General features: G+C 42.6%; 1 protein-coding gene across 3 annotated transcripts in view; it reads left to right on the top strand.

Moving 5' to 3' along the window:
- The first annotated feature begins 799 nt into the window (after nucleotides 1–799).
- LOC121324065 (unconventional myosin-X-like) overlaps nucleotides 800–25,725 on the top strand; it is a 31,882-nt gene continuing 6,956 nt past the window's right edge. The window contains exons 1-5 of one of the 3 annotated variants that reach the window (XM_041265498.1): nucleotides 800–1,627; nucleotides 4,798–4,853; nucleotides 14,514–14,602; nucleotides 21,132–21,314; nucleotides 22,314–22,471. In XM_041265498.1, the coding sequence (XP_041121432.1) occupies nucleotides 1,490–1,627; nucleotides 4,798–4,853; nucleotides 14,514–14,602; nucleotides 21,132–21,314; nucleotides 22,314–22,471 (624 nt within the window). In that variant the 5' untranslated portion in view covers nucleotides 800–1,489. The remainder of the gene's footprint in view (nucleotides 1,628–4,797; nucleotides 4,854–14,513; nucleotides 14,603–21,131; nucleotides 21,315–22,313; nucleotides 22,472–25,725) is intronic. The other 2 variants (XM_041265497.1, XM_041265499.1) reach the window with 2 other exon arrangements.

The following is a 25,725-nucleotide window of genomic DNA, read 5'->3' as shown; positions in this document are numbered from 1 at the left end:
ACAAATTATTAGATTTAAATAGGAATAAACGAGTGTAGTTACTATGACATCAAAAGATTAAACGTATAAGTACCCTATAATAATAATAATAATATAATAATAATAATAATAATAATAATAATAATAATAATAATATTAATAATAATAATAATTATTTATTTATTTATTTTTGTAAAGCGCTTTTCATAATGGTCCACCATCACAAAGCGCTTTACAGAGGCAGGCTGTGAACTGTGCATTACATGCAGAGTCACTTACAATAGGGTGTTGATTTAACATCTCATCCGCAAGACAGACAGAGCATAAGGAGGTGAAGTGACTTGCTCAGGGTCACACATAGACTATAAGACATATGTGGATTAAAAATCAATCAGCATTTTTTTTTTTTTTATTGTATGATTGCTTTCCACAATTAGCTACTGGTAATATTTAATAGTTTTTTAATTTCAGTAAAACATATAGGTATATATCAGCGACTAAAACAGCAATATTATATGGACTGACCTATGTGTGACTTTGGAAATGGAGAACTGCATGAAACAGTAATAATTAAGTCGCACTGTGCAGCGAATGTACAGCAAGTCCAGTGTACGGTACAGAACGGTATTAAATATTAGTGGACTGTATTTAACTGTTAAGCCAGGCATGCGTTAAACTGCAGAGAAAGCTGGAGCGGGCCCGAGCGGTAAAACTCCCCCCAGCTCTGAATTTGACACCTTGCCAGGGGGCTGGTGATGTAACACTCCGTGGAACACGGAGGCCAGTCTTGGGTGTGCATAAATTAAATCAGCCGGCAGTGCCGAAAACCCTTGGGATGCCCTATTGAGCGGCTCCATGCACACTGGCTAACAGTTCCCGGTCAGTCAGGCTGTGTGCGTGCTGTCGGTTATGTTTTATCAAATGCTACAAGCAATGAACAGGGTCTCTAAACGTTTTTTTTTTTTTTTTTTTTGTTTGGTTGGGGTTTTTTTGCGTCAATCCCCTTTCTCTCTTATTCTTGGCATCAGGAAGTAGTTATCAATATGACTCAGGCAGGAATTGTGAGTGACTAAATTGTGCATGGTACACAGGGATAATCGTTTCTGGTGAGTAAGGTGCCGAACAGCCCCGCGATATCCGTGGAGGAGTTCAGTTCTGTTCAAGTTTTGACGGTCTTCGTTAAAGCGAGAAAGGCAACTCTCGCACCGTGATATCATACTTTGTATTTATAATTACACCTTCAAGATCTACGTGTTTCCCCCCCCCCCCAGCTGTTTTTACTTTGGCCGTGTCAAAATGGTAACACTCTAGCAAGTGGAACGCGCTCTGAACGAGTTTCAGAAACCCGTCTTGTTTCATTCTAGAGGATATTATTGCAGTACCTGCCTGTCTGCCTACCTACCTACCTACGCCAGGTGCCGTGTGTCACGTAGCGCAGGGCAGCAGTGTCACTGGATGCTCAATTCTCCATAACCAAAGGCTGCAAAGGGGCTGAGAGCTCTCAATTTGAATGCCTTTGCAAGGGTTTTGCTCGTTCCTTTGCTGCAGGCACGGTTTCACGTTGCTTGGATGGGAATATGGAGAGAAAGAGGAGGAAGAATCGTTCGAGTTGCGGAGTAAGGACGACCGACCGACGTGTAACGTGAGGGTAGGTATACCAGTGTTAAGCCATGTTGTCATCATCGTCATCATCGTATTGATAATAACAGCGATGAGGGTAATACGTGTGTGTGTGTGTGTGTGATTTCTCTAGTGCTGTACTTCTCGGTTCTGCTCCATTGTGTTGCAGTGTAAATGCGTTGCGGAAAGAGCAAAGTATCGTAACTGTTATCAGATGTCATGAAATCGTTCATTAATCGCCATACATCATAAATCCAAACTCTCAGCAGCTAGGTTACCCGCAGGTCCAGTCCTGTTCTTCACCCGCTGTGTTATTATAGCACGACTGAAACGTCATTTACAGAAACGTCGATATTGTCACGGGGTATTCTAGGTAACCGCTATCCGTTTTGTACAGCACAGTAGTTGCCTTATATATATATATATATATATATATATATATATATATATATATATATTAATAATATTATAATCCAGTGTGTGTGGGGGGGGGGGGGGGGGGGGGGGGGGGGGGGGGCTCTGCGTGTCTCCTGAGTGTGACAGCTGAAAGAGTAATATCTTGTGTGCTTGTGAGAGGTCAGAAGGAATACGTCTGGGTTTCAAGAGAAAAGGTAGTTTGTCTCTGGATCTTAATGAGCCAATCTGTGTTCCCCCAAGCAAAGCAGCCCAGTGTGGCTCTCTGTGACTTTCTTCCTGCTTCCCACAGCAATCACTTTAAAACAAACACAGAAGGAACCACATCACACAGTTATTTCCACAGACCCAGCGGTGCCACACACAGTAACTGCCCTGAGAAGAGTGGGCGCATGGCACATGTTTACACCGTTTCTTATGCACCCTCAACTCCAGGTTTCACAAAGAAGATCACAAAAAAAAAACAACAAAAAAAAACACGGAGTTGGTGTGCAGTGTCCTTGGTTATATTGTGTTCTAATGCAGTCATGAAGGTTCGTCAGCGACCAGTCTCTAATTTCTCATTTTTTGTTATCAAACTACAGTGCAAAAAGTAAGCTGAACAGATGCATTTGAACATCATGTGCTGTAATTTTTACCACCCCACTTTAAAGGTGAAATACAAGCCTGTGTGTTTCTGGTTTCCCCAGACAGCTATGTCGGCAGTGATCATAGAATGTTGCCCAGTAGATCTAAACATAAGGAATAGCTAGGACATGTACCCATTGAGTCTGAAGCTTTGTTTTGCAAGGGGGTCCTGGAAAGATAATAAAAGGACCATTGCAATATACACAGAACCCAATAAAAACACATGGGGTTCAGACTTAATCAGCAGCACGCAGTGGTGAGAGAACACAAGCTGACAAACAACAGTAAAGGCACTGTTCCTGTGCAACAGGTAATTCTCCTGTACGCGTGTGAACCCTTGAAAATGAACCCAGTCCTGAGCACTTAGAGAGCCAATGCTTGTGCTTTCTACCAGGGCACTCAAACAAGGAGGCACCAAACCTTTATAGAAACCCTTAAATCACTAAACAACACCAACGAAAAAGCCTCTGGTTCACAATGTTTTTTCAGTTGCAATCACTAGCTTGACAATTTCCATGTCTAATGACGCTCTTGTTAGTTGCTTTTGAAGTCCGTGCTTGTACAGCCACACAGTCTGGCAGATTTTAACTTTGCACAGATGGCTGTCTGCCACCCCACCCCCCACCCCCACCCCGCTGGGATATCCTACACCGTGTCAAAGGGCTTTGATAAGGCGCTGTCTTGAAGCCTTGCTTACATTCAAGGAAAAATAATTCTTTCCACCTCCAGGATCAATTGAGTTTTAATTTCCAGACTACAACATGGAACAACAAGGGCCTGTGAACAGTTGTGGGGTATAGGCCTAGTCTTTTTTTCTTTTTTTAATGATAAAGGGCACTCATTATTTTTTTTTTTTTAGCTGAAGAGAACAAAGAAAGTGCCAAGGTTAATTTAAAGACCGGCGAAATGCAGAGTTCAGACCCTTGCACCCCACCCTGAATCGAGCGCTATCATTTTGAATGGCCTTGGCTGGCTGTCAGGTGGACAGGATGACGCGTCATGAACCCGTCCTTGCATTGACACCTTGTTCAGGAGAGAGTCCAGTGAGGTCGGAGGGGTGGACGATGCAGCCTGGTCACTCTGGGTTCATAGGCTGTGTGGAGACAGTGGGGATTCATACAGGGCTGAAGTTCACATACAGGAGAGCAAGGAGGAGGGGGGCATCTGGGATTAGCCCCTCCACAGCTGTCCAGCCTCGTCTAGGAACATCCAAAACAAACACATGGCCGAGAGGCTTGAGAAAGCATGCATGCAGTTTAGTACAGAGTATGATATAGGGGTGGAAGCATTGCAAGAGCACTGGGCAATAATTATTATTATTATTATTATTATTATTATTATTATTATTATTATTATTATTATTATTATTATTCATTTAGCAGACACTTTTATCCAAAGCGATTTACAGAGACTATGGGTTGAACTCTGCTTCATCAACAACTGCTGCTGCTGCAGAGTCACTTATAGTAGGGCCTCGATCTCGTCCAAAGGATGGCAATGCATAGATGGAATCGTGATAAAAGCACAAAGATAGTCACAGGCATCAAGTGCATTATTGCAGTCTGTTAATTAGCAAGTTTCAATAGATATAGATATATTCACACTCGATTTAAAAAAAACAAAAAAAAAAGTGGCCGAGTTTAGAAATCTAGCACCTCTTGAAACAGCACTATATCTAACCTGATGAACTGTGAGTCCATATATGATCAGGCCTATTTTTTAACATTTATTTCCTAGTTGAAGACACTGAAAAGTTTAATTTGTGCGAAAAGTTAAAGTTTTATAACATTAACCCTGTTTATGCCCAAGCATTTTTGAAATGAGAAAAGCTACTTTTATTTATGAAACCAGATTCTGATTTTTATACAAAACACAATTTATTTCTTTTTATATTTTTATTTTTATGTCCCTTTCGGGGCACAGCCCGTTCTGTATTTTACACATAATGTATCTGAAAATATATATATATATATGGCTAAGCATTGTATCGTATCTGATCTGGTCTTTTCGTATCTGATCTGGTCTTTTTGCTCTGGACAAAGGTCCAAAGCTGGCACCAGTGTTGACTGAAGGAGCAGAATACATCGATGGACTTTATTATTTGTTTGTTGCAGCTGTCTTATTAATGCTATGTAATGTATCTGTTTATATTGGCAGGGTCCCTTGGATATAGCTCTCACCCAGCCAGTTCGCATTGCCAATGGACCTAGCAGGTAAGCAGTGCAAAGACTTTCACTGTCTTTATTCAGTAGCGTGCTGCTTTCAAAGGAGCACCTCTCCTTCACAAGAACTGTGTTTCCACGCTGAAACCTTTTGTCCTGAATGTTTATTGTGGTGTTTTCTGTTTATTATCTGTGTCTCGGAAGGGCAAATGCTTTTGGTTTCTGCTATAATGGCTTTATCACAAGACCCTTCTCATTGATCTGTAGACTTTATTTCCACTTTGACCCCTGTAGTGATTAGGCCGATGAGGAGAGACCATGCCTGTTGTTTTCTTGGCTTTTTTAGTCGTTTTTACTGAGAATCTGGATTTTACACTGTGTTAGTGAGTTATTTACAAGAATAGTCAGTACTGCAAAGGGAAACCAGGTTTGGTAAGAAAGTTAGTAATGGGAGCAGCTGATTTAAAAGTGTACAGCAGTGTCTATTTCCTTTTTTTTAAAGGCTATAGAAAAGACACCCATGCTGGTTTCACTAATGTCGGACTCTTTTGCGGAAGGTTAGGTAATCCATCCTAGCCAGGTTCTGTAGTAAAACCAGCTGGAAATGTTTCAAGCCACACACATTTGCACACACATCCCCTTCGGTCACAATATTTTTTACATTTTTTAGAACATTTTTAAAATGGGTGTTATGAATACGATGGTGTTCTAGAAGCTGCCCTTCCATAGCTTTTGAAAAAACATGCAGCCGTGTGCAAATTTTAGGAGAACACCCCATCCGTCGCTTCTGTTTTTGATTTTGAAATGCAAATTAAATCAAACCACTGGAACTGAAAATCTTGTTAAAATAGACAAATTAGCGATTGTCTAATTTTAATTGATGATTTCAATAGGCCACACCTGCAATTCATTTTGAATAGAAAGGGAAAAGGAACAGAAGGCTGGAGACTTTTTAGAAGCTGTTTTGCTGAAATTGAAATTCTCACACCCAGAGGTTTTCATGCAGGTAGGTATATAACGGTGTGACAGGGTCTTCCTCGGGTCACACGCGTGGGTAGCCGCTGTTCAAGCATACAGAGAGACAGAGGTGGTGTTGAAACGCCGGCACAGGCGCGCAGGATTTATTAACAACAAACAAAGTGAAAGTAAAATAAAGGCGGTCATGTGACGTTACCAGCGATGGTAACGCACAGAGGACAGATACAGAAAACCGTACAAAAAGTGCAAAATAAAACACAATACCCCAAACTATAACTCAAAAGGTGCCGTGAAAACGGCAGGCCTTGCAGCAGCCCCGATCACAGCGATCAACATGCTTTTATATTGACGCTCCGCTGAGACACGCCCACCTGCCTGCTGGAACAGCTGATTGCTTTCAGCTGCTGCTCCACGCAGACCGGTAATCGTCCCCAGCGGAGCTCCACAGCAGCTAAACAATTAAATCAATTGTAACAATTAACACAAAAACATACAATAAACTACATATTTCACTGTGCAAGGCTTACGCTTTGCCACATATCCTCCCGCTCAGAATGGAACCCATAGGGGTCCATTCGACAAAACAAAAAAAAAAACACAAGGGTGGGTGGGACGGAACATTAGAGCCAGGCGCAACCTCCATACCATCATACCAGACACCAGGCTCCAACGTTAGCATCGCTAAACAATAAACATGCACACACATACAACCACTATCCACATACCAATAATTAACAACAATACACCCACAATTATTACCCCCTAAACCCAGTGTCCCTTCACGGGGCTCCTCTCCAGAGGATTGACCCGCCTCCTTCTGAGACGATCCCCCACAAACGACAGATCCTCCTTCGCTGACGCTCGGCAGGCAGTTCCTCCCGCTGGCGTCCGGGCAGGCAGTCTCTCCTCCTCCCTCGCCAGCTTCCAGGACCGGAACTCCTCCTTCTGCAGCTCTCGGGAACGGACCCTCCTCGGCCTCTCTGGCGTTCGGGCAGGATGTCTCGGCTCCTTCAAGTGCCTTTAAGGACAGCGGCTCCATCCCTGTCCTTCAGCAGCCCCTCAGGGTTACCTGCGGTCTGCCCTTGTCCCCCCCAAAAAATTTCAGGGGTTTGCTCCTCCTGTCTCTCTGTAGCCATCTAGCCTTGCTTCGGCAGGATGCAGCGGAATCCCACTTCTGACACCATATGTGACAGGGTCTTCCTCGGGTCACGCGCGTGGGTAGCCGCTGTTCAAGCATACAGAGAGACAGAGGTGGTGTTGAAACGCCGGCACAGGCGCGCAGGATTTATTAACAACAAACAAAGTGAAAGTAAAATAAAGGCGGTCATGTGACGTTACCAGCGATGGTAACGCACAGAGGACAGATACAGAAAACCGTACAAAAAGTGCAAAATAAAACACAATACCCCAAACTATAACTCAAAAGGTGCCGTGAAAACGGCAGGCCTTGCAGCAGCCCCGATCACAGCGATCAACATGCTTTTATATTGACGCTCCGCTGAGACACGCCCACCTGCCTGCTGGAACAGCTGATTGCTTTCAGCTGCTGCTCCACGCAGACCGGTAATCGTCCCCAGCGGAGCTCCACAGCAGCTAAACAATTAAATCAATTGTAACAATTAACACAAAAACATACAATAAACTACATATTTCACTCTGCAAGGCTTACGCTTTGCCACAAACGGATATAAAGGACAAATCTTGAGGTGTTCTAATAAATTTGCACACGACTGTATATGTGTTATGAGAAAGGGTTCTCGTTCCTCGCTTGCTTGGGACATGCATGGGTGTTGGTTCGAGCCCTCTTCTGATAAGGATTTGACGAGAAGTCTATAAAACAAACTGCATGTGATTTCAAATGCTGTACAATACTCATAGCCTAGAACCAGAATTGACATTTTGACTTGGTTTTCTTTTGTGAGTGTTACTGCAGATCGAGTTTTCCAAGACCATAAAACAAAATAAATATGTTTAAGCTAAAAACAAAAGTTGCATGGCAAGATATAATTATAGGGTGAACTCAAGGACTATTGTTTTACAACCATTGAGAGGTGTTTAGATAACAAAGGCAGGGTGGGGATCGCTGTGGTAACTTGGCGCAACAGAACACAGCCCTTGCTAAAGAAGGTGGAGTGTGCAGCTGCTTTATTCAACAAAGATTTGCAGCCTTAGCTGTAGCGTCTGGAGGAAGCATATATTACCCCTGCTGTTCTTTTAGCTGAAATATTTCCCATCTTTGATGCAGCTGGTGTGTTTTTTCATTGAAGATTTCTAAAGAAACTGTGCAGCTGTATGCAGTGTGTGTTCAATCATTAACCAGAGACAAACTAAACCGACTGCCAGGTTCCAAAATACTTGCTTCAGAAAAAACTGATTTATGGGGAAGGAAATTAACGTTGTGCTCTGTACTGATGCGGATTGATGAAATCTGTGCAACACATATATGTTTCCCTTCCTACACAAACTAGAGTAGCACACACCTAGTAGGGTAGGGTATTACAAATGACCTTCGGAAAAATATTGATGAATTAAGTAAACAACCCTACATTTCCAATCTGCCAACGAATCAGTTATTACCAGTAATAAAATACATTTTGTTACAAAAAAAAAAAAAAGTTTCTCCTAAAATATATAAAACTTTCTAAACACAAGATGTTGTGTTTTTTTTTTTTTTGGTATGACGAGCGCAAAGCAAAGAGCATTTGAAAGGAGACTGGTGTCTGGTTCGTTGTGCAGTGTGCTTGCCGTTGGCAAAGCTGTAGCGTATAATTTAAAAGGGAGTTTTGAAGACTCTTTTTGTCCTTCTTTTAGTAGGCATGCAGATTTGATTGAGTTGAAGAGACTGGGCACTTTATTTCAGTGCTTTGGGACCGCCTTCTCAAAGCTGAGGAGTCGAGTCAGGAATTCCTTCTGAAATAGTGCTTCTGCTTACATAACCTCAGCTGACGGGAGCGTCTCAGAAATCTACTCACTATTATTGAACTACTGCCAAACTGCCAGTAATTACTAACCTTCTAATCTCTTGGTTTATCACTCCTGTAATTGCTTGTATGATATTTCCCTTTTCATAACGGCTTCCGTCAGAAAGATATGCAATGCTGTTAAGGAGCCTCTGTGAAATGATGTGGGGCTGGGTTGCCATTTCCAGACGTGTGCTTTTCAGCAGTCATCTTTGGACTTGGTATACGGACACTCAGCACATTTCCATTGGTTTCTATGGGAGGCCAACGACAGAGTCGAAAGTGGAGGCTTCATTTTTGGTGATATTCAGCGTTAATGTCAGCTGTTAGGGTCATTAGGACGCACTCTTTTACAAATGATCTCTTTCTCTCATGGGGAGGTTTACGCTGACTAATCCATTATTTTTTATTGTTATGAAGATTACAAATACACTTTGAATAAACGGTTTGAAAAAAAATAAGTCCATTGGGGATTCCGAAGGGAGTGTTGCATTGGCTCTGGCTCTCCCGTAGGTTAGGGAGGCAAAACTGTCAGGGACTGTTTCTCCTCATCACTCTACAGCGGACCCTAATGGCCAGGCGCCCAGTGAGCTCAGAGCTGACACCTGCAGGGCTGGCCTTTGCCCTCCAGAGGCCAGTAGCTCACTGATCTCTTGAGTTCCTGGGTGTAAAAAAGGAAGCTGACTTGGTCGTGGGATCGGAGGATGCCCGCTGAACCTTAAGTTCTCCTGAGGGGAAAAATAATTAAGTTTCCTAGTAATAACAAGCTAGACTATCTTTCTTGAGAGAGCCTATTATCTTTGTTGCCAGAGCTGTACACAGGCATTTTCAATAACACTCTTATAAATTCAATAAAGTTAATACTGTCAGCACCTCAAGCCGGGACCGTAGAGAAAAAAAAAAGTCAGATTTGGGGTTTGACACCAGCTGAATTCACGAGGGAGCTAGATTGGATGAAACAAGTTGGTCCGGTCACTGGCATTCGCACAGATTTGAAGAACAAAATAAAACTCTGTTCGGTGGAGCCTTCCCGGGTTTTTATCGCACTGCAACGTCATTTTGTTTAACTCCGGGAAAGCACAATGGAACAGCATGGCGGGTTCCTACAGCACAGCAGTCAGAACCTGCAGATAGCCACAACAAATAAAGCCATGCACGCATTTCAGATATTTACAAAAGCCCTAGCAAGGGTTCTCTTTTAAAATGGACCCTTTGACTGGTGCCAGAGCTGCTCAAAAGCCACACAATAATAATAAGCAAAGTTCAGCACTCAGAACAGACTGTTCATTCCTAGAGCTTTTCATGAGATTTAACTTTCCTTCAGTTGGTGGGAAAATGGGAATTCAGTGATTAAGAGTACAGTAAATGACCTCTTGTCTGAAAATAACTTGTTTACTTAAACATGCTGCCAAGGAATTTTGAAAGTGAACAGCAAAGAAAAGTGCTGGCAGTGATGGAGGGGGGTGGGGATACCATTTTTTGAGAAAGCCTTTGCTTATGCTCTTACTTATTGTGGGTTGATCTTCTCAACTACAAACCTCCACTGAGGTCTTCGCTCTAACTTGGGGTTTTCCATGTCACCATTGTAAAACTTTTGCTGGCCAATGTTTTTATGTAGCCCAGTGGTACAAGTCAGCCCAAGAGAAGATTTCACTGATGAGGATGTTTGTCTTGGTGGGGGGAGGAGGAGGTAGGTGTGTTTGGCATGCCGTTAGATGAATATAGTCAGCCGTTGGCTGCCCTGTCATTTTCATGCCATATCTGTTGAAATAGACACCTCCAAACTTCATGTACAATACAGGTCAATAGGACCGCTGGTACACGTAGGAAAATGGAAAAGTAGAAACCAAATATCAAAACCGGGCCCCCTTTGTGACGTTTCAGTACCCCGAAGATAAGGCCTTGGCATCTCCTTTACATCTCACGTCTACGAAAAGACAATGCAACCCTATCTGTACCGGATTTATGAGTCAGGGTGAGTCAGTACCAGACTGCACAGGCAAGTGCGTCATTGCACCTGGTTTCAATTGGAGCCCGTCCAGCACGATGTTCCTAGAATTTTGAGCCATCACATCAACTTCCATAGTCTTTCAATAGGAGGTACTGGACGACCCCATTGCCCCTTCTCCAGACACAGACCTGCATTGGTGTTCATCTTTGTTGGTTATACTTTATGGTTTGATATTACATTATGCATTTGTTAATAACCCTTTTTAAAGCTAGATTGGAACGATCCTCCGGGATCAGAAGTGCCCAGCTTCATGCATTTAGAACTCATTGCAGACTGTGGTTCTTTTTTGGAAAGAGATGTGAGTTTTGTTCTAATGCTGAGAGTAAAAAAACCTCCAGTTTGGTCCACCTGTCCTGTCAGTTCTAATGTTTCAGTTGGATTAAGGCTTTTTTCTTGGCATGCTCTGTTCTTTAATTCCTGAAGGGTTGGCTATCGGAGTTTGTGGAAAGTTCAGGGGTGTGCTGCCAAATCCTACTCTCTCTCCCTCTCCTTCAGACAGATTAAAAGGGAATGGCATCAAAACAGCTGGTGTTGCTTCCTGCCTGAATTACTGTGGTCCTTCCTGGGTAGAAAGAATGGAAAATCACAGGCTGATTGAATATTGAAACAATCCGGAATTATCACTGTAACTCTATAACCATTAAAAACGCAACCGTGCTGAATTTAGAAATACTAAAAGAAATGTCATAAATTCCATGACAAATGTTTCCACTCAAAGGTGTTTTTTTTTTTTTTTGAGGTGTTGGAAAAGACTTCCAGTCGAAATGTTTGTTTTTTGATCCTGTTACATTTCTTACTGTTATAATGGTCTGCACTCCTATATTGAGTTATTGTCCGTTTTTGTCTTTAAATCTGGCTTTACTGTAGCTGGATTTCAATCTACTCTGTCAAATGTGTGTGTGTGTGTGTGTGTGTGTGTATACACACACACATGCACACACACACTCACGCACACACACACACACACATACACACAGCAGTGTGCACATGTATTAGCACACTCCATTGCTTCTGTAGTTAGCATTTGTTGTGAAATCAAACCACTGTAACTGAAAATTGTCAAACTAGGCTTATATATATATATATATATATATATATATATATATATATATATATATATATATATATATATATATATATATATATATTCAGTGTTTTTTCATTTAACTCAGGCAATAGCTTTTCCTATTTCCTGTATAGCTAATGTAAGATGGAACAAGGTAAGCCCGACGGTAGCATTTGAATTGTTATTTTGTGATGCCCCATTCTAGTGGAGCACGTCTTATAGAGATCACGATAAGTAGTCTTGCTGATTTCTGTTCCTGCTGCTCGTGACGAATCAAAGGGTCTGTGGTTCGCGACGGGGATGTTTAATGAAATCCACTTCTCTTTTTAAAAAGACATGAGTCCGTTTCACATTGAGTGTTGTAACAGAGATGCATAATCATGTATGGGGCTTCGATGTTCTATCATTATTCACAGAGAGTTAGAATTGGCTCAGCCGAAGCTCTCTCAAGTTCTTCAAACAGCTCTAGGTCTGTCTTTTGATTTGTGACTTTATTGTCTGGTTGCTGTCTTAATTACAGAGCTGTGTAGGTCTGCATGACTGTTGCTGCTGCTAGGCGCAGAATTATTCAGAAACTCAAGAGTCTGATCATGCCATCCGTCTCACTTGTTAGAATTAAGTCTCAAATGGTGCTCTGTTTGCTATAGTGCCGCCCTAGCGATCGTGTTACCATCTCCCTGGTGTGCTATTTGTAATGGTGAAACGAAGCCAGACACAGTACTGGGAATTGGACAATACGTGGGCACATGCATTGCCATCTTTTAGGGTTCTGTTGAAGCATCCTCCCGCTTGTATACCAGTTGTATTTTTGTACTTAATGTTCAGATTTTCTCACACGGGTCTGAAGAAACTTGGTCAAGCAGAGAAAATAATGGCAACTTCATTTAATGTTTTTTTGTAACTATTTTTTAGCAATGTTCTAAACTTGGATAGTATTTAAACATATATACTGTAAACTATGAACTGCCCCTAAAGAGGATTTGATCACACACAAAGACAAGGTTAATACCCTACAGGATAGCCAGTACATTTCTATTTATCTTTGTGCCTAGCTGTGAGTAAATCAATAGAAATCCAGATTGATGGATGCATGCCTTGCAGACATTTACTAAAAGAAGGTGCATTGTCATATCCTATATTAAGACTCATTCATCTTGTGAAACTTTTGTGTGTCCCACATGCAGGGTTACCACCGTGAGAATTTGTATTGTCAGATATTTTATTTTATTTTAAAACACAAGAAAAATACAGATGAGACTGGCCCTGTGCATATAGCCAGACACTGTCAACATAATTTATACAACAAATACTGAGAGATCTAATGTTTGAATAACTTTTTCATATTTAATTTTTTTTTCAGAGTCTCCATTATTATTTATTATTTATTTTTTAATCCATCTTGCATTCATTCAAATCCAAAGTCAGAATGAGAGGGCGAATTGCACTGCCCTAAAAGGACACCGCATTGCAGATCACACACAGAGCTTGGATTCTAAGGAAAGCAATTATCTGAATTCAGCTGCTTAACTTTCAACATGCTTTCCCTGTATTGAGCTTGTTATATAATCGGATTGCACCGTCAACGTCTGATCCTTGCATGTTACCATCAGATGACTCATCCTTATTCCCATGTTAGATTAAAAGGACTTTAGGCTATTGGGCAGGCATCTCTATACATGTTCTTGTAGCAGTCTACAGTAGTTGCCACTTATAAGCAGGGATGGAAATCTGACTCCTGTTGCATAGCACTTTCACTCTTTCCAGGTTTTAGTATGAGCTTGGTTAGCCATGGTTTACAGGTAAGAAGCTTGGGTGTGTCTTATTAAACTCCTAGTAAAACCAGGAATGGATTGAACTGCTATGCAATGAGAGTTCCTCTGGATTCATACCCAGCTGTGGAGCAATTCTGAACTGTCAGTGGGATTTGATAAGTAGCACTGCAGCCAGAGCAATCAAGTGCTGCAATGCCCGGCTGGCACTGGCTCAACAAGAGAAAGGTTACTTCATTTGTTTACTGGAGAAATCAAGGAAATCGCTCTGCTGTTGGACTCCTTCCAAAGGAAGCAGCCATGCGCTACTCTGCATTCTTTCCCAAAGTGGCATCCGATCAGGAGATTTGGGGGGGGGGAGACTTTAATGAGCTGCAAACAGATGAGCGAATGTCAGCGGTTTTGAGTCCCTCTGGTTTGGCATCTTGAACAGTTTTATCATAATTTGCGTGCTACAGATAAGGTTTGAGTCCTTATATCCGTTTTTTAATTTATTTATTTATTTATTTATATCCATTGCAAAAGTGGGATTGTTTTCTCAGTCTGTTGATTGGTGTCTACACGACCTTCAGCGGACCAGAGTTTACACTGCGATCACAGCCTTCCTGTCTTGCCCCTCGTTTGTAATTTCACATTGTTGAATACAAATTCTATGCTTGCGGAAGAAAAAGGCTTTTTTGTTTTTGGATTCTTAAAGTGTATTAACAACAAAGACTTTAGAAACATTTTCTTATCTTCACAAACAAACAAAAAAATCCCCTTATCGATTTGCTGTCGATGTTCTGTGACTAATTAACTAAGCTGGTCTAATTAAGCTCGGATTGTCTAATTTCAAAGCGCTGAGCACCTTTACACGTTGTTTGTGGGTTTTTTTGGTGTGTTTTTTTTTTTTTTTTTAAACACAATCCACTGTCTGTCTCTTTACAGCCTCTCAGAGATTCCAGAAGAAATGAGGAGCCTGATTATTGAGAAGAGCAAGGGAGCGATCGAGGAGGATGCAGAGATTGTTGTCAAAGGTACAGACTAGGGCTCCACCACTAGGTTACTGGTTCCCAATGCAAAAGGACTCTGCAGGGAAGGTATCTACATCAGAGACATTAACCAGACTCCCCCCCCTCCCCTCGACAATCAGGGGGGACTGGTTAGTGATTACACTGTGGTGTACCAGATGTGTTTCGGGGGGACAGGTTAGTGGTTACACTGTGGTGTACCGGACGTGTTTCAGGGGGGACAGGTTAGTGGTTACACTGTGGTGTACCGGACGTGTTTCAGGGGGGACAGGTTAGTGGTTACACTGTGGTGTACCATATGTGTTTCGGGGGGACTGGTTAGTGGTTACACTGTGGTGTACCGGATGTGTTTCAGGGGGGGCAAGTTAGTGGTTACACTCTGGTGTACCGGATTTGTTTCAGGGGGGACAGGTTAGTGGTTACACTGTGGTGTGCCGGTTGTGTTTCAGGGGGGACCGGTTAATCGTTACTCTCTGGTGAGGGCTCTATTGAGTCCACAGGGGTGCCTTAAACTTCCGAGATGTGATGACTGAGACCGAAAATGACACAAAGAGAACCTAAATACAATGAAAATACATTAGATAAGATAACTCATAACTGATATTTCAGACCGACACCAAGTTACTCTTTGAGGGGAATGTGAATTGGGGAAGGTTTGAGTTTAACTTCTGTAAGTAGAAATGTACCCAGACCTTTCAAAGCATTGGTGTTCATGGTACAAATGATCACATGCTGTAATTGCTCTATTACTGTATATTTGAAGGGGAACTCCCAGGCTGAATGGTACTCAGCACACTTCTGCTTTTGCTGAATCAGATACAGTGCTTTCGAGATTAGAAACCAGGTAAATCAAATTGCAAATTACAAAAGGGATCCTTTTTCCAAAACCACCCTGCTTTTAGAATGTGTTCTGCATCACCTTGTGAGGCAAGTTCCTCACCTCAGTCTGATTAGGAGTGTGTTCTGTGTTCATGAAATTATCTAACTCAGTCGAGACATTGTCCATGCTATTTGTTTGAACAATTCAAATAGCTAGACCCTTGGTATATATGGGCAAGCTTGTGCAATAAGATGTTGCATCAAAGGTTTTGAAATATTTATGCCAGGCTGGCTGTTGTGATAGTCAGCCTGCCGTCTGTCTGCATTGGCTGCTGTAATACTGAATCAAGATCTGGGATGGAAATAAGACTCTCCGTTGCACAGCAGTTTGATCCATTCCTGGTTTTACTAGGAGTTTATTAAGATGCAGAGCTTGTTACCTATGCACTGGGGTCAATCAAGCACATATCTAAACCTGAAACAGGTGAAACTGCTTTGCAATAGGACTCTTAATCCCTTAAATGATGGAAATCAATGATGTTTGCAATGGGTCCTACCCACTCATTCATCTACCATAAAGAACAGAGACGTTACTACGAGGCTAACTGGGCAGATAACTGCTCTGGTGTTCATTGATTATTAAGAGGTGCCCAAACAGTTGGCATTCGGATTTCAAAGCAGTGCTTTTCCAGAAATGTCAAAGGATGGCTTAGCGATTGAAACCCGGAAAGAGCTCAGATTTTGGAAAGGGGCAAAAAGAAAACGTTGTAAAAAGTTAAACCCATAAATATTTTAGCTCGGACTCCCTGTGCAATAATAAGCTTAATTTAAAGCACAGGGGGTGTTTTAAGCAGGCAGCTGAGAAAATGAGGTGCTAGGTGATGCAGCAGGTGTTGTTGAGTGTGCATTTTATAACGTCAATTATAAAAAAAAATAAAAACTTGCATGATGAAAAGAAGAAGAGCGATGGCAGTAAACCTATCAGACTGCAAAGGAAGTGGCAGGCCCTGCCAGGCTGTGACAGGTCTGCTCACCACGCAATAGGGATAGGGCAAAGGCACACCTCTCTCCAGTGTTGTGCAATAAAGCGTTTTATTGTCTTAGGTTATGCAGGAACCAGTGTTTTATTATTTTACTGAAAGACAGCATTTTATTCATAGGCTTGATTTTTTAAATTTATGTGTGTGTGTATATATATATATATTTAAGATGATTGAGCACATTGTGGTTTCGTTTAGTTTAGTCTGCAATCAAGAAGAGACTTTGGGTGCTTAACCCCCTCCTCACACACACACACACTTTGTGTTGTGTATACTGGAAGTCAGCCCATTAATATTTATGAGAGCAGCTCATTTGTTCCCTTGTCCCGTGGTATTTCTAACTTCAAGATCTGGAGATAGCTTAAAGCGTTCTTCAAGTTTAAATATCAACATCTGGTAAACTGAATTCTTCCCCCAATGCACTAAACTCCCACCCTTCTCTCTCTCTCTCTCTCTCTCTCTCTCTCTCTCTCTCTCTCTCTCTGTGCTTGTCCTTGTCTGAAGTAAATCTGATTTGTATTATGAGGCAGATTTAAATAGAGGACTTTAGCCCACTTTTAAAATCAAAGGTCAATAGTAACGACTTCAAGGGTGTATAGTGAGACTTTTTTTTTTTAAAACTGGCACATGTTTGTGGCATTTGAAAAAGCAAACCTTTTTTCTTTTTTGGTATTTTCCTAGCCAATGGTACCGGATAAGAAAAACATCTGGGTAGTGCACACACATCAGAGCTGGATTTCGTAACCGGGAACATTGCTTATTGTAGGTTGGCGAGTGGAGGAACTATAACAAAAATGCATTGCAGGTGTGCATGTTCCTGACGTATTTGCGGAATACACTGACGGGATAGTCAGTGTATTCCGCAATACTAGAACAGGCACAGTAGGAAAGCATGCTCTAGTGATGTAACAGGACTCTGTGTGTGCGTGTGTGCGTGTGCGTGTGTAAGGTCTTAGGAAAATGTCTCTTCTGCAGATGTTGGCATATGTCACAGCCATTATAATCAGTAGCAACTATTGTTCTTCACATGTTCACATAGATAATACCATTAAAAAACAGACATACCTTACTGGCAGCAGAAGTGGCAATGGGAAAACTTTTATTACATAAAAAAGAAATGCTGATGCTAAAATATATTTTTTCTTGGTCAAGCCTTTCTGTTACTGTATGCTGGGTAAAGCTAACCCTATAAAACCCAACAGGGCAACTTGCATTTCAGCACTGTACCTAGAAATGTAATTTTAAATAAGGTTTCTTCACATCTAAATATTTATCCTGCTACCTGTTTCTCTCCCACGGGCAGGAAGCAGTGGTTCCCTGATGTGGAACGTCGAGATTCCTGGGGAAAGTGATGTAACAGTTGGGAGACCCTGATGTGGAACGTCGAGATTCCTGGGGAAAGTGATGTAACAGTCGGGAGACCCTGATGTGGAACGTCGAGGTTCCTGGGGAAAGTGATGTAACAGTCGGGAGACCCTGATGTGGAACGTCGAGGTTCCTGGGGAAAGTGATGTAACAGTCGGGAGACCCTGATGTGGAACGTCGAGGTTCCTGGGGAAAGTGATGTAACAGTCGGGAGACCCTGATGTGGAACGTCGAGGTTCCTGGGGAAAGTGATGTAACAGTCGGGAGACCCTGATGTGGAACGTCGAGCTTCCTGGGGAAAGTGATGTAACAGTCGGGAGACCCTGATGTGGAACGTCGAGGTTCCTGGGGAAAGTGATGTAACAGTCGGGAGACCCTGATGTGGAACGTCGAGGTTCCTGGGGAAAGTGATGTAACAGTCGGGAGACCCTGATGTGGAACGTCGAGGTTCCTGGGGAAAGTGATGTAACAGTCGGGAGACCCTGATGTGGAACGTCGAGGTTCCTGGGGAAAGTGATGTAACAGTCGGGAGACCCTGATGTGGAACGTCGAGGTTCCTGGGGAAAGTGATGTAACAGTCGGGAGACCCTGATGTGGAACGTCGAGGTTCCTGGGGAAAGTGATGTAACAGTCGGGAGACCCTGATGTGGAACGTCGAGGTTCCTGGGGAAAGTGATGTAACAGTCGGGAGACCCTGATGTGGAACGTCGAGGTTCCTGGGGAAAGTGATGTAACAGTCGGGAGACCCTGATGTGGAACGTCGAGGTTCCTGGGGAAAGTGATGTAACAGTCGGGAGACCCTGATGTGGAACGTCGAGGTTCCTGGGGAAAGTGATGTAACAGTCGGGAGACCCTGATGTGGAACGTCGAGGTTCCTGGGGAAAGTGATGTAACAGTCGGGAGACCCTGATGTGGAACGTCGAGGTTCCTGGGGAAAGTGATGTAACAGTCGGGAGACCCTGATGTGGAACGTCGAGGTTCCTGGGGAAAGTGATGTAACAGTCGGGAGACCCTGATGTGGAACGTCGAGGTTCCTGGGGAAAGTGATGTAACAGTCGGGAGACCCTGATGTGGAACGTCGAGCTTCCTGGGGAAAGTGATGTAACAGTCGGGAGACCCTGATGTGGAACGTCGAGGTTCCTGGGGAAAGTGATGTAACAGTCGGGAGACCCTGATGTGGAACGTCGAGGTTCCTGGGGAAAGTGATGTAACAGTCGGGAGACCCTGATGTGGAACGTCGAGGTTCACTGGGGAAAGTGATGTAACAGTCGGGAGACCCTGATGTGGAACGTCGAGGTTCCTGGGGAAAGTGATGTAACAGTCGGGAGACCCTGATGTGGAACGTCGAGGTTCCTGGGGAAAGTGATGTAACAGTCGGGAGACCCTGATGTGGAACGTCGAGGTTCCTGGGGAAAGTGATGTAACAGTCGGGAGACCCTGATGTGGAACGTCGAGGTTCCTGGGGAAAGTGATGTAACAGTCGGGAGACCCTGATGTGGAACGTCGAGGTTCCTGGGGAAAGTGATGTAACAGTCGGGAGACCCTGATGTGGAACGTCGAGGTTCCTGGGGAAAGTGATGTAACAGTCGGGAGACCCTGATGTGGAACGTCGAGGTTCCTGGGGAAAGTGATGTAACAGTCGGGAGACCCTGATGTGGAACGTCGAGCTTCCTGGGGAAAGTGATGTAACAGTCGGGAGACCCTGATGTGGAACGTCGAGGTTCACTGGGGAAAGTGATGTAACAGTCGGGAGACCCTGATGTGGAACGTCGAGGTTCACTGGGGAAAGTGATGTAACAGTCGGGAGACCCTGATGTGGAACGTCGAGGTTCCTGGGGAAAGTGATGTAACAGTCGGGAGACCCTGATGTGGAACGTCGAGGTTCCTGGGGAAAGTGATGTAACAGTCGGGAGACCCTGATGTGGAACGTCGAGGTTCCTGGGGAAAGTGATGTAACAGTCGGGAGACCCTGATGTGGAACGTCGAGGTTCCTGGGGAAAGTGATGTAACAGTCGGGAGACCCTGATGTGGAACGTCGAGGTTCCTGGGGAAAGTGATGTAACAGTCGGGAGACCCTGATGTGGAACGTCGAGGTTCCTGGGGAAAGTGATGTAACAGTCGGGAGACCCTGATGTGGAACGTCGAGGTTCCTGGGGAAAGTGATGTAACAGTCGGGAGACCCTGATGTGGAACGTCGAGGTTCACTGGGGAAAGTGATGTAACAGTTAAAGCAGAGTAATAAGTGAGGTTCCTGGCAGAACAGCAGGGCTTCGTTCTTTGGTTATTTTTTGCATTCTTAAATGGCATCATCTACCTGTTTTAAATCTCTAACTCTGTTGTTATAACTTACTCTAATTTTGTGAACAGCAGCAAAGCCTAAAAATGATCCATTTCTTGGAGTTTTCCTCCCCACAGTGCTGATAAAGCTCAGTTTTCTATGTGTTGAGCTTCATAGCCGGTGTGAAACTTCACTGATCTGTAGCCAAAAAGATTCAGTTTTTTGTTTTATTTTGTGTGAAGATTTTTGGAATGCATCACATTACATAAATACAGCTTGTGTTTGGAGTTACTTAATGGTTTAAAGTGGAGGCAGGTCACAGAATAATTTGATCAGTTAAACAGTAAGTGTACCCTTCTAAAAGATTATAGTAAAAGCATGGCAAAGTGCAATAAAGCATAGGGAAGCATTGTAAAGCACAGAGAGGTATAGTAAAGCATAGGGAAGCATTGTAAAACACAGAGAGGTACAGTAAAGCTTAGAGAAGCATTGTAAAGCACAGAGAGGTATAGTAAAGCATAGGGAAGCATTGCAAAACACAGAGAGGTACAGTAAAGCATAGGGAAGCATTGTAAACCACAGAGAGGTACAGTAAAGCATAGGGAAGCATTGTAAAACACAGAGAGGTACAGTAAAGCATAGGGAAGCATTGTAAAACACAGAGAGGTACAGTAAAGCATAGGGAAGCATGGTAAAACACAGAGAGGTACAGTAAAGCATAGGGAAGCATTGTAAAGCACAGAGAGATGTGGTAAAGCATTGTGTAATGTGCACAGGGATAGGGATCAGGATTGGAGCCGGCTCTTTTGTATAGCAGTATCAGCGCTATGCTTCAGTGCGGGAGGTCCCAGGTTGACGTCCCACCTCCACCTGTGAGAAACCCCTGCCTGCAGGAATCCAGATTGTTACAATATAATAAAAAAAAACATGGCAAACCAGGGTATGGTAATGCATAGTATAACATAAGACAAGCGTAGTAAAAGTGCAAAAATAGGATAGTATTGAGTCTGTGTCTCTGTCTGTGCCCGGGCAGGCTGGCTGTACAGAGAAGTGCACGGAGGGTGGGTCAAGATGAGGAGGCACTGGTTTGTCCTGACTCCAGACTCTCTGGACTTCTACACCAGCAACGAGAAGAATGCCAGGAGGCTGGGGTCACTGGTCCTGACCAGCCTCTGTTCTGTCATCTGGCCCGACAAACAGAGCTACAAAGAAACTGGTGAGACTGCAGTTCAAACAAGACCTTTGCCCACGTACAGCATTTCATTTGACATTTTGTTACGGTTTTTAAGCATGTGTTTGAATGTTTAAGTAGCACTTTAAAATAACAACCGCAAATTCATAAGGAATTCCATCTGAATAGCTCCAGAAATATCTTCTGCATGTCCTCTGAGGTTCTGAAGTCATTCATTTTGAATTCAGCCCTGTTAATTCCATGTGGATTGAGTAAGCCGCGTTCATTCCGTGTTCCATTGTAAGAAACGATGTTGATCACATGTATAAGACACACAATCATGCATGATCAAACACTTCTCACAATCTCCTGGTGGGCGAGTAAGAGGGTGGTTTAGTGAAGAATAAACGGGGAATTCATGAGGATCGGATGGAGGGGAATCAATGTTTTTAAATCGTAATGAACAAACAGGGGGCTGAATTACAAATGATTGACTTCAGAACTCAGAGGAATTCATTCTGAATCTGCGGCAATGGTTTCCATTGTGTGATACATTTTTGACACAGCCCTTGACTGAATCCGTGATGAACGCTATCAGTTCAGAGGCCATGGTCTTGCGATCATGTGAGTGTTGCTTTAAGGATGACTAACTCGTGGTTTTGACCACACGCTGTCAGCGTTTACCCTTTTAAATCATGCCTTTTATAGAATTCCTTCAAAGGTTTACTGTTTACTATTGATGCTTTATAGTTGTATAACTGTAATGCACTGACTTGAAAAGCTTGTATATTTATCTAGTCTATTTTTTAGGTAGCTGTATTTTGGGCACAGTAATTGTGCACTTGCACTGCAATATAATAATTCCTAATAGTTATGTTGTAGTACTGTATCATACTGCATTACAAGGTTACTGAGTCCAAACTACTTGCACATAACGCATTTTGTTTCATGTGTCTTTTTTATTTTGTATTTCATTGTACTGTAGTTTTACGCACTTGAAAAATACGAGAGATCCATTACTTGTTTTCTTCTTGTATTTTACAGGCAGTTGGAGCATCATGGTGTACGGTCGCAAGCACAGCTATCGGTTATACACAAAGCACTTTAATGAGGCGGTACACTGGGCATGTGCAATTCAGAAAGTCATAGACAGCAAGCCTCCTGTCGAAACCCCGACACAGCTCCTTATCCGGGACATCCAGGTCAGTTAACGGAAAACCTGGGGTCAGTTTATAATTTATAACAGCAGCATTGTTTGCTGATATTGCAGTTACAATGCTAGTTTGTTCAGTTACAGTTACAATTATGCAGCAGTAATGTATAATTGAACAATTAAAACAATTTATTATGTCTTTAAAATATCCATTTCATTTCCTTCAAAGGAATTAGGAATTGATTTTAAAAAGGAATTTGAATTGGAATTGAAGAACAGGAACCCAACCCAGGTCATTGCATATTTTGAAATGCTTGCGTTACACCCTATAATATGCACACAGAAAAGTGACACAGACCATATCTGCAACTTTACTTCAACTTTTGCATCGCTCAGCAAGCAACTGTTTTCAGAAAAATTACCTCATTTAATTTCATGGGAGAGAGAATTTTAAGAGAATGACCTAAAAAAAAAAAAAGCAAAAAAATGTAAAAGCAAGCATCATGTCAGCTTCACCCATTAGCACCTGTGATTCACAGCAATGCCAGAGACACTTCAGAACAGGCGATCAGCAGCAACGCTTGACTGGCCAGTGTATGGCTATCTTTCCTGCGATGCAATACAGGCGCTCTCTTTTCTTTCTGGGCTGGTGTATTGAGTTGGTGGGAAAAGCATGCTGAGAAGCTAGCCTTAACCCATTGAACTGTGGAATTGTAAATGGAGTGGAGCTGAGAGTCCAGTTGCAAGCAATATGAGCAATCTGACTTGCGTTAAATCTGTTTGTGAACCATTACCAGTAGTAGGTCTTGCCTTAGTCTGCAGATCTTTAATTCATTCCAGGCTATCGTGGTCATGTTAGTACCACGTTTCAAAGCGTATTTAATTGGTATCTTACCAGGCAGTGATGCAAATATGTTCTAATAACAGGGTAAGGCCAGTGCATTAGGGTTAGCTTGTAGGATCTGTGTCTAGGAAGTGCGTCATGGAGGCAGTGCCTATTTTTTTTGAATATAGTGCCTTTTCCAAAGAGCGTTGAGACCCGCCCGTTAGACACCAGCTTTCCATTTTTATTGTCCAAAACATTACATAGTGTAGAATGTGAGGAGGGGTGTGGTTTTCAGCTAGTACACTGTGTTCTGCTTCAGAGAGTGCCAACTGGTTCTCCTTGTGTTTACAGAGAGAGCAGGCGAGACCAAAAAAAAATGACAAGACACTTCAAGCCGTTATTAAAAGAAGGAGAGAGAGAGAGAGAGAGAGAGAGAGAGAGAGAGAGAGAGAGAGAGAGAGAGAGAGAGAGAGAGAGAGAGAGAGCATTTAATTTGCAACAGCTGTCTGAACTCTGTGCTACTCATCAATCTCTTAACTATTTTTGCAGACGTTGCTTAAGAGCGCTTGGTCCAGGTGGTTGTAAGACTGTTTTAGAACATGAAGAAAAGTTGTCAAAGCAGGAGACGATCTGATTGTTTTATAAATGCTCCTAGTATTTTTTATTCTACTGCTTCACCTGCTAAAATATTGCTTGCATTTTAACTCTTTGCTGAGTTGGAAATAAGACTCCTATTGCATAGCAGTGTCACCCATTCCTGGTTTTAATACGAGATTGATTAGCCGCAGTGTGTAGGTAACAGGCTCAGGTGTGTCTTTACTCTAAAGTAAAAACAGGACTGGATCAAACTGCTATGCAGTGGGAGTCTTATTTCCATCCCTGCTCTGTGTAAAATAAAAGTACTTTCTACCTCCTAAACTTACTTGAATTTGCTTCCATTCGGTGCCCTCTCATCGTGTTCCAGTTGTGACCTGGGTTGAAGTGAACTGGCCAATACCGACTGCATTAATATTGAAAAACTCTTACTGCTTTGAAGCTGGACTTGTGTAATAACTCACTACTAACAGCTGTTTGTTGGAGAATTCAAAGTATTGTCTTGATAATCCTTAGCATGATGAGACAACAGTGCAGACAAGCTCTCCTGTTGCTCATCAGATCTGGGAGACTAGACTTTAATTCCCAGACGAATGCATTAGATGTCTCTTATCAGTCCCCACTTTGAAGTTCCTTCTAATGTTTCTCTTTCATTCAATTATAAGGTCTTAATTGCAAGGCAGTGCTGAAGTCAGAAATCTGCACACACGCTCCTCACACAAACTCGGCTTTTGTGATTTTCAAAGTCGTGTTCATAATGCTTTAACTCAAGCTCTGTTTAACTGGATTTTTTTTTCATATATTTCCTTCAAGACCTGACTAGACTAAGTTCTGAGATCAAACAGCTGCTAGGAACCGGAATAAGCTTGGATGGGCTGAAGGATCGCCTCTCGCTCGTACATCTTCGTTTGTTCTTAAACATAAGAACCATATCTGTTAAGAACACTTGCCTTTTAAAAGATGCAGATGAGGCATTAAATTAATGAATTGGTATTTTGTTAGACTTCTACCTGACATAGTCACCTCTAGGGCTATTGCAGTACTGTATAATTAAATCAAGTACAGATCAGTAACCTGACAGCTTGAGATTTACAGTCCTCACTACCCGGGTTGCTAGTCAGTCCCAGGAAGTTGTTTGATGGGCAGGGTTCCCTACTGTGGGGCTTGGCGTGGTGCCAGTGACGTCAGGCAGCAGGGTGCATTCTGGGAACCTGACCTGAAAAGCAGGAAACAAGCGAAACTCAGGGAGGGGCAAGCAGAGTGAAAACACAGCCATACTGCAGAAAGCTACTTACCAGCAAACTGCAATAGGAGGGGTACTGCTGTGGCCAAAGGGTTACAATCACCTCGAATTTTAGGATTGAGACATAGTTTTAAAAAAAAAAATTACATAACCCTAGAAACTACAAAATGATGCTGCAAAAGTCATAATAGCAGTACAGTGTTTCATGTTTCATTTCTAAATGTCAATTTTTTTTTTTTTTGTGAAGTACTGTAATGGAAAACTGTATGTAATTCAATATGTTAACATAGCATTATTCAGCAGGTTTCATTCAACTTTTTATGGAGCAAAATTTGTTAATTCTATAGGGTGATGCAAAAAGCCATAGCTGTACAACTGCCACAGCACTGTCAATAGGGTACCGGCATTAAAAAAAAAAAGAGCTAGGGCACAGCGTATGAATATAATTAAAGAAGAGGAATCGAGGGCTCGATGTTTGAAACCTTTAAAGGGAGTACACCTTTTGTCACTGCGTTGAAACCCTGGTACCGTTGCTAGGTAAGCTAGTCTAAACAGGTAGGTATAGTCGTTTTGATATGAGTCTCGGCTGGGTGGGGATCCCCAAAGGGAATTCCCAATCTGTGCATCACTAAGAGGTCCC

This window comes from Polyodon spathula, chromosome 12 (genome assembly GCF_017654505.1).
Source record: "Polyodon spathula isolate WHYD16114869_AA chromosome 12, ASM1765450v1, whole genome shotgun sequence".
NCBI lineage: Eukaryota > Metazoa > Chordata > Actinopteri > Acipenseriformes > Polyodontidae > Polyodon > Polyodon spathula.
The sequence above is the reverse complement of the archived record's forward strand: the minus strand, read 5'-3'. Positions and strand labels throughout refer to the sequence as shown.